General features: G+C 37.1%; 1 protein-coding gene across 2 annotated transcripts; it reads left to right on the forward strand.

Moving 5' to 3' along the window:
- Positions 1-855: 855 nt before the first annotated feature.
- pmt (phosphoethanolamine methyltransferase) lies at positions 856-11,001 on the forward strand. 2 transcript variants are annotated; one of them, XM_059346958.1, is made up of 12 exons: positions 856-874; positions 2,834-3,005; positions 4,722-4,877; positions 5,892-6,028; positions 6,148-6,299; positions 6,413-6,601; positions 7,430-7,519; positions 7,608-7,697; positions 7,779-7,901; positions 8,709-8,840; positions 10,582-10,698; positions 10,801-11,001. In XM_059346958.1, the coding sequence occupies exons 2-12, from the start codon at positions 2,845-2,847 to the stop codon at positions 10,909-10,911; spliced, it is 1,458 nt and encodes a 485-aa protein (XP_059202941.1). In that variant the 5' UTR covers positions 856-874; positions 2,834-2,844; the 3' UTR covers positions 10,912-11,001. The 2 variants fall into 2 exon arrangements, with proteins under 2 accessions (XP_059202941.1, XP_059202940.1); XM_059346957.1 differs by lacking the exon at positions 856-874 and adding an exon at positions 1,115-1,268 and having other exon boundaries at positions 10,801-11,000.
- The last annotated feature ends 853 nt before the right edge of the window (positions 11,002-11,854 follow it).

The following is an 11,854-nucleotide window of genomic DNA, read 5'->3' on the forward strand; positions in this document are numbered from 1 at the left end:
ATTATCATAAGAATAATTTAGACATAGCCTATTAAGAATTTTTATCGCAATCAGAATCAGAAAGAAATCAGAAAGCATTTATGCCTCACAGTTGCACCCTACAAGCCTGCCATCTTTGCGCTATAATCAGTGGTGGTTCTACACAGGGGCCTACAGGGGCCACTGCTCCTGTGAAGAAGCCTTTGGCCCCTGCTGTGGCCCCTGTGTCAAATTAATAATAAAATGATCAATTTATATCAATGAATGATTGAACAATTCTTACCTATTTTTTGTTCAAACAATATCTCATTGTACACAAAATGAACCCGGATTGTGTACACTGTATAATAGTTGAATTGTGCAATAAAAGCTTGTGTATATATAAAGAAAAGACAATTCTCACTGTACTGCACTTTCAAAATAGAAAAAAAGTAATTATGCACAAAAATGAGAAATGTCATTGTCGTACAAAAATAATTGTTATAGTTGGTAGGTCTCATTGTTTCAATCAATGTATTTGTATCTTCCAAATATACTTAAATTAGAGGTTTTTAAATAACCTAAAATAAAGATTTGAATGCTTAAATATCACCTTTGGCGTTTTTTAATGTGCCCCTCTGATTAAACACTGGCCCCTGCTTGGCCCCCAGAGTAAAACTGGTCTAGAACCGCCACTGGCTATAGTTTGTAAAAAATAAAAAAAAAAAAACTCAGCAACCCTCTCTCTCCACCTTAACAGCGCGGAGGTTTTCAGCTGCACCATGAGGCAATGTTGCGCAATCGGCGCATTTCCTGCTAGTCAGCACAACTGAGACGCGGTGATCCGGGAGCCGGTGAGGGGAGACCGCCGCCTGGACACACACACAACTTCACCATTCAACACAAACCGGCAATCGTGAGTGTGCATCACTGACACACTAACTTATCTGCGGGCTGACGACACTCAGGTCTCTCATTGGGAGGTTATTCTGTGCGCACACTGTCGGGGGATTCACGTCCATAAACGCGCCCCTTGCAGTCTGCAGACCCTTGTCCCTATATGATTGTTCATGCGCACTCCCTCCCCTGCCCTGCCCTCATGTCCTAATGGCCAGTCACCCACCTGGCGACTCTCTCCTCCACGCGTCCTCATATTTAAAGGGCTGCCACAAACGTTGGACCCTTCACTCTGTCAGCCAGGGTTTACTCATAGTAACCCTCTTATAATCCATCCTTAATTGCCAGACGACTGAACACTGTAGAATAACTTTATAATAACTTAAATCATCCAGAGAGCACAATGGAGAAAGGTATGAGCAGAGTAAATGTGGGTTGTTTTACTGGCGTGAAGACGTGATTGAAACGTGTCTTTGAGCTACTGATGTTTGGACTTTGTGGAAGCTGCCACATGTTGTTTGGTGCAAACTGTCCACTCGGCTGGTGGAAGTAATCCTACTGTGATCACTGTGCTGGAATGTGTCAGTGGTTTGACTGAGAGTTTTCAGCTGTCAAATGATCCCTGCTGCATTTTGTCTGCTTGAATTGTCATCCTCGTGTGTAGTGTGTAGCCGGGTTCAGGGTTGTGTGTACTTGTAGTTCACCTCAGTGATCATCTTTTCACTGAAGCTGGAGGTTAGAGCTGCTGGAAGCTAAGCAAAGCATGATTTATGGGGAGTGTGTGGATGTAAGGCAGCAGAAGATGAGGAACGTTGTAAAAAGGGGAAAAGTTGTAAGTTTGTCCTTGATTTAAACATTGTTCTATTTCTTGTTGTTGTTCCTATTTTTCACATGAAGGACATTAACACTTGTCATGTCCTGAGCTTATTGCATCATCTGCAGGTACAAAACAATGTGCTTCTGCTTTGTTGATAAATGACTTTAATATGAATATTTGTATTTTTAGGGCATTTCTTTTTTCTTTTCCACATTTACAGTAGCCCTGTTTTTCCATCAAGCTCCCTTTTTGACAAAGCAAGTTTAACAAAAAACAACATTAAAATGGAAAATACGACATGCTGACAGACATGCAAAATATCTGAAATGATGACAGAGAGGAAGTTGAATATGAAACTGCTAGATTCTGGGGAAATCTACACAGCATACAACATCTGTGTATTGTTTTATGCTTGTTTGCTCCATCTGATTTTAACGGTTAATGTGTGTTTAAATCATTTTACCTCAAAAGTTATGTATTAAAATTCATCTCTGTGAAAGATCACTTTTAAAGTTTAAAGTACAGTTCACTGCTTTGTCCAAACAACTGGTTACACTTTTTCTGTTAATGTAAGGACAAGATAAACATGTTGAATTCTGGTTTTTGTTTCTGAACTGTGTGATAGATGATTCACAGGCAGGGGTCCTTGAACTTTGCCACATATTCCACAGATAGTAGTAGTTGTGGTCTTCTTTACTTTTTGGGTAACACTTTACAATAACCATAATTTATAAATGGTAAACAGATAGTTTATTAATGTTTAATCATCATTTATAAACCGTATATAGACCATTTAGAATGGTAAATACATAATTTATTAATGTTTAACTAACTACATCATTTATAAATGGCAAATAGATGGTATATTAATGTAAGTCTAGAGTTACTTTACCATTAACACACAATTACATTATAATTAATAGTTCATTAATAGTTTTAGTTGCACTCATATTAAATATGTATAGCACTTTGTAAATGGTTAATAATTGGTCTATAAACCATCTATAAATATTACTTAGTTGGTTATTGTAAAGTGTTACCACTTCTTTTTTTTACCAAGCAGTAAAGGGTCATGGCCGCCAACCTCCTGTGATAATAAATAGTTAATTATAAGTTTGTGTCCAGCTGTTTTTTTGCTGATATATTAATTGTGCTTCGCAGCTCGCAGCAGTATGACAGAGTTCTGGAAGGAGCACTCCCGGGGTGCCACGGTGGAGGAGATGATGCTGGACTCTCAAGCGAGGGAGCTGACCAAACAGGAGCTGCCCGAGATCCTGTCCATGCTGCCCTGCCTGGCTGGATCCAGAGTGCTGGAGCTGGGAGCTGGCATCGGGTGAGCCTGCAGCTGCATCCGACCGGCTGTGGTAGCGGATGTGTGTGAGCAGAGTTTTCAGGGTCTCTTATTTAACTTAAGGGGGTTTTTAGCAGACGTTTTCAAATTCAGGTGACTAGTTTATGTTTCTGATGTTGCCGTAAAACAATATTTGCTTCTGCATTTAACCCTTAATAGAGCACTCATTGAAATTCTTGCAAATTCCAAATTTCAACCCTAGAGAATATTGGAGGATATTACATACTGCCAGAATGTGTAAAAAAAAAAAAACATACAAAAATAATATTTCGAGAAAAAAATGCATAGATTTATGAGATTTAAAGTGGTGAATCTGGGAGAAAAAAGTTGCTTTTTTCCCACTTTTTTCTTGTAAATCTGCAACTTTTTTCGTGCAGATTTGCCACTTTAAATCTCTTAAATCTGCAACATTTTCTCTTGTAGATTTGCCACTTTAATCTAGTAAATTTGCAACTTTTTTCTCTAAATATTACCTGAAGTTACCAAATATAGTTCTTTGCCTGATAAAGGGTTAAAGAGGTTGTTTGGATATGTTGAAGTGAGGGTATATGAGGCACCTATCCATAGTCAGTGAATTACCTAGATTTGCAGAACTGCAGTAGATGGCAGTCAGCATGCTCCCACTTTTGCAGAAGCAGGCAGGAGGACAGACACAGAAGCTGAGCAATGTACAGCTCATAAACAAAATTTTGGGCAGGCAGCAGCTGACTAGCACCTCCCATGTTATGTAAGGTGTAATTACTGTTTTTGTGAATGGCGTCTGCTGGCTTCAGTCCTATCTGATTCTATACATAGTTTTTTAAGGTGGGCCACTGTGTTTATTTCAACTTATAGAAGAACAGTTCAACTTTGAGATACATACACGATTATTTGTTTAAAATTAGATCTGTGTTCAGGTAGACTAAATACCATAGAGGTTCAGTCCGAGCAATGCAGTGGGCCCGGGTTCGAATCCGGCTCAGAGCCCTTTCCTGCATGTCCTCCCCTCCCCTGTCTCCCCCTTTCACTCTGTATCTCTATTAATATCACATAAATTTGAAAAAAGGGCCAAAAAATAAATAAAAAATAATAATATTTCTATCATGTTCGTTATAAATGAGAAACAAGAGCTGCTATACAAGTCTGTGAAGATAAAATGCATGATACAAAAACCTACGTAACATATATAATATAATAATAATATAATAATACGCAAATTATAATTTGTGTATGTTAACACACAATGTAGCAGCACAGTGCAGATCCTCCTGTCTGCTTCTCCAAACTAAGGGCATGCCGACCATCTACTGTAGCTAATACATGCAACAAAAGTTGCAAATTTACTAGATTAAAGTGGCAAATCTACAAGAAAAAAAGTTGCAGATTTACGAGATTTAAAGTGGCAAATCTGTGTGAAAAAAGTTGCAGATTTACGAGATTTAAAGTGGTGAATCTGCAAGAAAAGTTGCTTTTTTTTCCCACTTCTTTCTCATAAATCTGTGACTTTTTTCCACGCAGATTTGCTACTTTAAATCTTTTAAATCTGCAACCTTTTTTCTTGTAGATCTGCCACTTTAATCTTGTAAATTTGCAACTTTTTTCTCAAAATATTTTTATTTTTTATTTTGGATATCCGCTGAAGTTACCAAATACGGTTCTTCGCCTGATAAAGGGTTAATAAAGATGACTTAATAGGTTTACACTGATTTGTCTCTACAGGCGGTTCACCAGCCACCTGCTGACGAAGGCTGGCCACGTGACGGCTGTGGACTTCATGGAAAGCTTTGTGGAGAGGAACAGGCAGGACAATGGCCACCACAGCAACGCTACCTTCATCCAAGCTGACGTCACAAAGCTGGAAATCCCCGAAAACAGGTGCGTGTTAAGATATCTATGACTAGCAACACTTCATATATCTTCAGTTCTTCTTCATGCTGTCCAACACTTTGATCCAGATTGGGTTTTTTTATTAATAATTATTGGATGGATTGCATTGCATTGTAGTTTTTTATTTAATGCCTCGACAAATGTTAATGATAAAATTAACACTCCTCTATAGGAAATATGGTGATCATTTCATTGATTTGAAGTTTTAATTTAGCGGAGGATTTATCTGCTGATGTACTAGAGTTTAGGGGTGGGCGATATGGCCCTAAAAGAATATCACGATATTTCAGGCTATTTTTGCGATACCGATATTCTTGACGATATTACGAAATACTTAAAAAGATAAGTAATAAGAAAATATGATTTTTTTTAGTCTGTATAAATAAATAAAAATCTAAAATGTAGTTTGAAGTGCAAATCTCAACAGTTGCCAAATACAAAAAAAATTACTCTTGACTCGAGTATGAGCAAATAATAAAAATAACCATTTAGGGGTTCCGGGGGCATATTTTAATGACATTTTGTAAAGGAGAATAAAGGTTCTTGTATGTTTTATTTAAGGCATCTTGTTTTGACAGTCTTCTTGTAAGTTCTGTGGTGGATTCTGTTAACACACTGTGCTCTTATTTTGAAAGCTGCATTTGTTTAGCGACAGAGACTAAGTAGCTTTTTGTGATTAAAACAACTTTAACCACTACATCAAGAAGTAGGAATGTTGCCAATATCACGATATGCATTTTTTTAAACCATAAATAAAAAAATACCGATATTATCGTGAACGATACGATATGGCACACCCCTACTAGAGCTTCACAGTACCAGTAGGTTGGTGAAGAATGAATGACGGACAGTAATGTACAAGTACCTCCTTACAGCCATTGGATTTACTGACCCTCAGATCATATGTAGGGTATTTTTAAACTCTGCACTGAAAACAGACAGGAAACAAACCTATCTTAGCTATTAAATGTATTCTAATGCATCCATTATTGTTCCCCTCAGTATTGACTTTGTCTTCTCCAACTGGCTGCTGATGTACCTGAGCAACGAGGAGCTGAATTCCTTCATACAGAAGGCGCTGGGCTGGCTGCGGCCCGGTGGCTTTCTTTTCTTCAGAGAGTCCTGCAACCACCGGTCAGGTACAAACATGCATCTTTCTCACTTGATCGTGAAAGTTCAGCAACAGCAGCCAATTTATTCTGGTTCACAAATACACTAAAGGTGAAGGATGCATTTTAATTTGTTACTTTCTAAAAAGGTGACTCCAAGAGGGACTTCAACCCCACCTGCTACCGCACAGAAGCAGAATACAGCCAAGTGGTATCATCCATACAACTGGAGGAGCCAGAGGGCGGCCAAATGTTTGGTTTCGACATTGTGTTTAAAAAGAAAGTTGAAGCCTATGTTGAGGTAAAGTTATTTAAGTCTTCTAGTAAAACTTTAGGCATGAAACAGAAGACGTATCTGTTCGTGAGGACGTGAAGTTAACCCTTTTCTTTCTCCTCGTCCTTGCCCTCTTCCAGATGAAAAACAATCCAAATCAGATCTGCTGGCTTCTGGAGAAAGTTCCCCGCTCCTCGAGCACTCAGAACGGATTCAGCACCTTCCAGCAGTTCCTGGACAACCAGCAGTACACCAACCGCGGCATCCTGCGATACGAGAAAATGTTCGGCGCGGGCTACGTTAGCACGGGCGGGCACAGCACCACCAAGGTAGGAATAAAGGCTGGAGAACACCAAAGAGTTCCACTCAGGTCCACCACTTTGTTCCACTTTGAAATATCTCAAAAGGTCCATTTTGCCATGAAATTTGCTGCAAACATTACATCAGGATAACCGTTAAATACTTTTTCTAATTTATTGAGATGTACCTGTAAATTACTTACTCCATGTTACGTTGAATTCTGAAAGAAAATGTTGGTTTTCCCAAAATGAACTGACAGATAACTAAAACAGCTGTACCTAAATACAGCCTCACAGGGTGGAAAGTGCAGTGGAAGGGTCTCGCTATCAAACAAATACTACGAATGACCTTCTTCATCAACAGCAGTCTTTACTGTAACAGCTTTATCAGCAGATACTCCTCTCCCCTCCTGTTTCCTCTGCTCCTCTTCTGAAAGTTTTGTTCAAGATGCTGTGCTTTCTTCTCTTTAATGTGTCCTCTCTCCATGCCTCATGCACCAAAATTTTGACCTTGAAGTGTTTTGAATGGTTTTGCCAAAAATGCTTTCTGTTCAAGGCCAGAAATTCCAGTCTGTCCCCCTCTGTTTTTTGTAAACCCCCCTGTCTGCAGCTTGAGCTGCTGTGACGACTAAATTTCCCCACTGCAGGATAAATAAATAAATAAATAACTTATTTTATTGTGTGTTTTGAATGAAATAACAACAAATATTTAAATAAACTCTTCAACACTCCTCAGTTTCTTCATCATATTCGTCCTTATTTCTCCAGCAATTGAGATACAGAACACTTAAATACAGAAGTATGGAGCTTTATTTCTTTGATTGAACTAAAGAATGAACCGTTTTATTGTGCTGACAGGAGTTTGTGGACCTGTTGAACCTGAAGCCCGGTCAGAAGGTTCTGGATGTCGGCTGTGGTATTGGTGGAGGAGACTTCTACATGGCAAAGGTAGGAGCCAAGGAGTCTGCCGTAGTTAAGGTGATTTATACCAATAATGATGATTTTATAATGATGGAATGATTATTTACCTCTTCAGACCTTTGGAGTTGAGGTGCTTGGCCTGGACCTGTCAGACAACATGGTGGAAATCGCCATGGAGAGGGCGATCAAGGAGAAGCTGCCATCAGTACGTCTAAATGCTCCCAAACACCACAGAAAATAGTTTGTTTTTGTTTTTTAATTAGTAATGACATGGTCTCTTCTTCAGGTCCAGTTTGAGGTTGCTGATGCCACTCGGAGGTCGTTTCCAGAAGGTTCCTTTGATGTGATCTACAGCAGAGACACAATCCTGCACATAGATGACAAACTGGCGCTCTTCAAACGCTTCCATGTGAGCATTTTCTCAAACTTTAAACAGAAAAGTTAAGTTATTTCATTGATTTCCAAAGTTCTGTTTGAATTTGTAGCTTGGAGATTAAATGTATCAGAGCAGCACCATAAAAATAATAACTTTTATTTGTAAAGCACCTTTCAAAACAAGGTTACAAGGTGCTGGACAATAAAACACAAGGCAATAAAAAACGAATAATAAAAACAATTTCAAATAAGTAGAAGGTGAAGAAAAGGCAATAACATAAAAGTGAGTTTTAGGAATATATTAAGAAGACGACACCAAGTTTGGGACTTTTGTGTTCTTGAAAATAAATCTGTAAATATATAAAGGAAGGAAGGAACATACATGCAAAATATGAAAATGTTTTGTTTTTTTAGAATATAAATTCAAAAATATACATATTCAAAAAAAATATGTACAGAAAAAAATGAACAAATACACTTCAAAATGAATGAAAATGCTTAAAATTGCCCTTATTGTATATTTTTTTCTTTTTATTACCACATTTCTTAATTATTTTATTTATTCATCTCTATAAGTCCACATTTATATTAAATTATTTATTTAGCTTATTTGTCTCTCCTTATATTTCTATATTTATTTTCATATTTTTGAAAGATCTATTCTTTTTATGCCATTCCTATCCATAGAAATGTGGCAAAACTTGTAAAACACATGCAAAAATGTAATCAGAGCAATATATTTGTGTTATGTTGATATATCTTTTGGGAAACTATTACCTTTTATGTGACTTTATGAATTTTACTGTCTCACTTTTTAATTCTCCATGTTCTTTGTGTCCAGTCGTGGTTAAAGCCTGGGGGCAAGTTGCTTATCAGTGATTACTGCTGCGGGGAGAAGCCCTGGACGCCGGTGTTTGAGGCCTACGTCAAACAGAGAGGCTACGTCCTCCATACACCCTCACAGTATGGCAAGGTTAGTATCACAGACTGCATAGAAATAATGGACGTAGTCACATTGACTTCACCCATTGGTTTGTGGACTTGTGGAGTTATACTCGTCGCCATCATGCATCGCCATCTTGTTTCCGTTACGCGGAGCAGACCATATTTGGACTGTGGAGGAGGAGAGGGATCTGATCACTGACTACAGCCTCTCTACACCTTAACCCGACTGAGAGAAGCCGCTGCTAATTCATGTTAGCATTAACTGGAGCATTAACTGGGATGTTAGTTTTGGCTAGCAAAAAACAAAAACAAAATGTATCTTTCTTACCTCAGAAAACTGAGCAGCGACTCCTTGGAGTGTCTGTTAGTCCAACCAAACGCTGAACAAGACATTTTTACTGAACAAAACATTCAAATAAACTGTCATTAAGTGAAAATACAGTGTGAAAGGGTCAAAGTTATGAGACCAAATCGGTAAACGTCCTCTTTTCTATCTATACAAGGTTATATATAACTTTATTGACTCGTTGCCGTGGATACGCATTGTTCTGCTTCTGTCCTGATGACGGCTCGCCTTGTCAGTGACCTGTAGCCACGCCCCAAATCATACGATTCTTTATCTTCTATTTTCTTCTAAATGGGGCCATTATTAGAACTATTGATATCAAATTGTCTTGAAGATCATTTTTTACTAGCGATTGAGACCATAGTGTTATCCTGAAAAAAAATTCTGAGCTAATAAATCAAGTGAGAAGTTTTAAAATTTTGCACTGAAATGAATGGGAAGATTTTTTTCCCAGCCAAACTTAGCGCCCCCTGCTGGAATTTTCGGTGAATTGCAGGCTTAAGGCACTTCCTGGTTGGCCTCCATGCTCAGACACGAAGATTGCCGCCTGGTTAGTATTCAGCAGAGCGTTATCATGTAATAGTTTGTGAAAGGACAACAGTGCCCTATGGGGAGTGTTGTCTCTTCGGTCCTCTTTACCAATATGTGATGAGATGATTAGCAAACAGATTATTGCTGACTGAAAAGTCTGTTCACACAATGAACCGTCCAATATATACATTTATATCAGCCAATATCAGCTTATCACACATATATCCATACTGGCTTATACTGTGGCTTATGAATAAAATTATGAGCAAAGATATCTTTGGCAGAATAAGCAATGTCACTATTATATAGTTTGTCTACTATGAATAATATCCTGCTCTTCTGTCCGCACTCTGCAGTGCAATGCTCTGTAATATTGCTACAGTTGTTACACTGTTCCTCAGGCCAGAAAGAAACAAAGTATAACTAGTGGAAAAAAGATACCAAAAGAATGTCATGTCTTTCTCCTTGTTTCCTCTCTCTGTACTTTTAGCTATCTAATAAATGCATAAAATGCCCTAAATTATTTTTTTGATGAGATAAATGAGCTAAAACACTCAATATAATAAGTATGATCATGTAACTGTTTTGCCTGTTGATATGAAACAAGTTAAGCTTTGAAGATAAGATCTTCTGATATTAAAGGTTTGCATACTATTTAATGTTCATTATTTCTATTTAACAAGCCCCAAAACAACTCTCGTTTAGATGTGTGTTTGCACACCAGATGGATGTGTTAAAGCTTTGCTGCTTAGCAGTGTTCAGAGGTGAAAACTTGTGTCTGAAGCAACCAGATTATCGTATTGGGTAACTCCTAAAAGTCAGAGTCCTCTGTGCAGACAGCCCAAATGCAGATGGTGTGACTATGTGCTCTGTGGATGTGTTGCTGCTGTAGTTCCTTGAAGAAGCTGGTTTCTGCAATGTTCTGCCAGAAGACCGGACAGCCCAGTTCATCAAGGTGATAAAGACAGAGCTGCAGAGAGCAGAGGCCATCAAGGATGAATTCATTCAGGTGAGCATGCACAACCTTTCACCTTATACAACCAACTGAACCAAAATTTCTCTCTGAATTCTTTGCGTGACTGCTCCTCATACCTGCCTCCGTCCCCTGCAGGAATTCTCAGAAGAAGATTATTTTGCAATAGTAAATGGATGGAGGGAAAAACTGGGACGTTCCAACAGTGGAGACCAGCGATGGGGACTCTTTTATGCAACAAGGGATTGAGTGATCGCACTCAGGAGTGAAAAGATAATAAAAGGAAAAAAAAACTGTTATTTTCTTCTTTCTTTATTGACTATGGATGTCTCTTTGAATAAAAGTGCTTATAGAAAACACTTTAAGGATTATTTAGTTATTTGAGGAGAAAGCATGCAGTGTTTTTTAAACATTTACTGTGATGCAATATATATATATATATATATATATATATATATATATATATATATATATATATATATATATATATATATATGTATGTATATATATATATATATATATATATGTATATGTACATATATATATGTATATGTACATATATATATATGTATATGTACATATATATATATGTATATGTACATATATGTATATGCTATATATGTATGTATATGTATATATGTGTATATGTATACATGTGTATATGTATATGCTATATATGTATGTATATGTATATATGTGTATATGTATACATGTGTATATGTATATATGTATATGTATGTATATGTTTATATATATGTATATATGTGTGTATATATAGGTATATATATATGCATATATGTGTGTATATATATGTATACATATGTATACATATGTATATGTATATATGTGTATATATATGTGTTTATATATATATATACATATATATACATATATATATATATATATACATACATATATATATATATACACACACACATACATATATATATATATACATATTTGCCTATATGTTATGAATAGGAATGTAATGGTTCTGTTCCATGCATATATGTTATTAGCCGATAAATAAATGCTGAAATTTTTTACTCCTTAATATTGTGAGCATTATGGGCTCCATCACAACAGAATATTTAAGACATTGAACTGGTTTTATTAGTTTGCAGTGATATATCTGATAGCAGAGTCAAAAGGTTTAGAACTTGCCCAACTTGTATGACCGAAGAGTGCAGTG

The sequence above is a fragment of the Centropristis striata genome, chromosome 12, assembly GCF_030273125.1.
Source record: "Centropristis striata isolate RG_2023a ecotype Rhode Island chromosome 12, C.striata_1.0, whole genome shotgun sequence".
Taxonomy (NCBI): Eukaryota; Metazoa; Chordata; class Actinopteri; order Perciformes; family Serranidae; genus Centropristis; species Centropristis striata.

Excerpts from the sequence above, each read along its gene's own strand:
- pmt (XM_059346957.1), top strand. Across the intron at positions 7,520-7,607 it reads GAGACTTCTACATGGCAAAG|ACCTTTGGAGTTGAGGTGCT; the intron begins GTAGGAGCCAAG and ends TTACCTCTTCAG. Across the intron at positions 8,841-10,581 it reads CACCCTCACAGTATGGCAAG|TTCCTTGAAGAAGCTGGTTT; the intron begins GTTAGTATCACA and ends TTGCTGCTGTAG.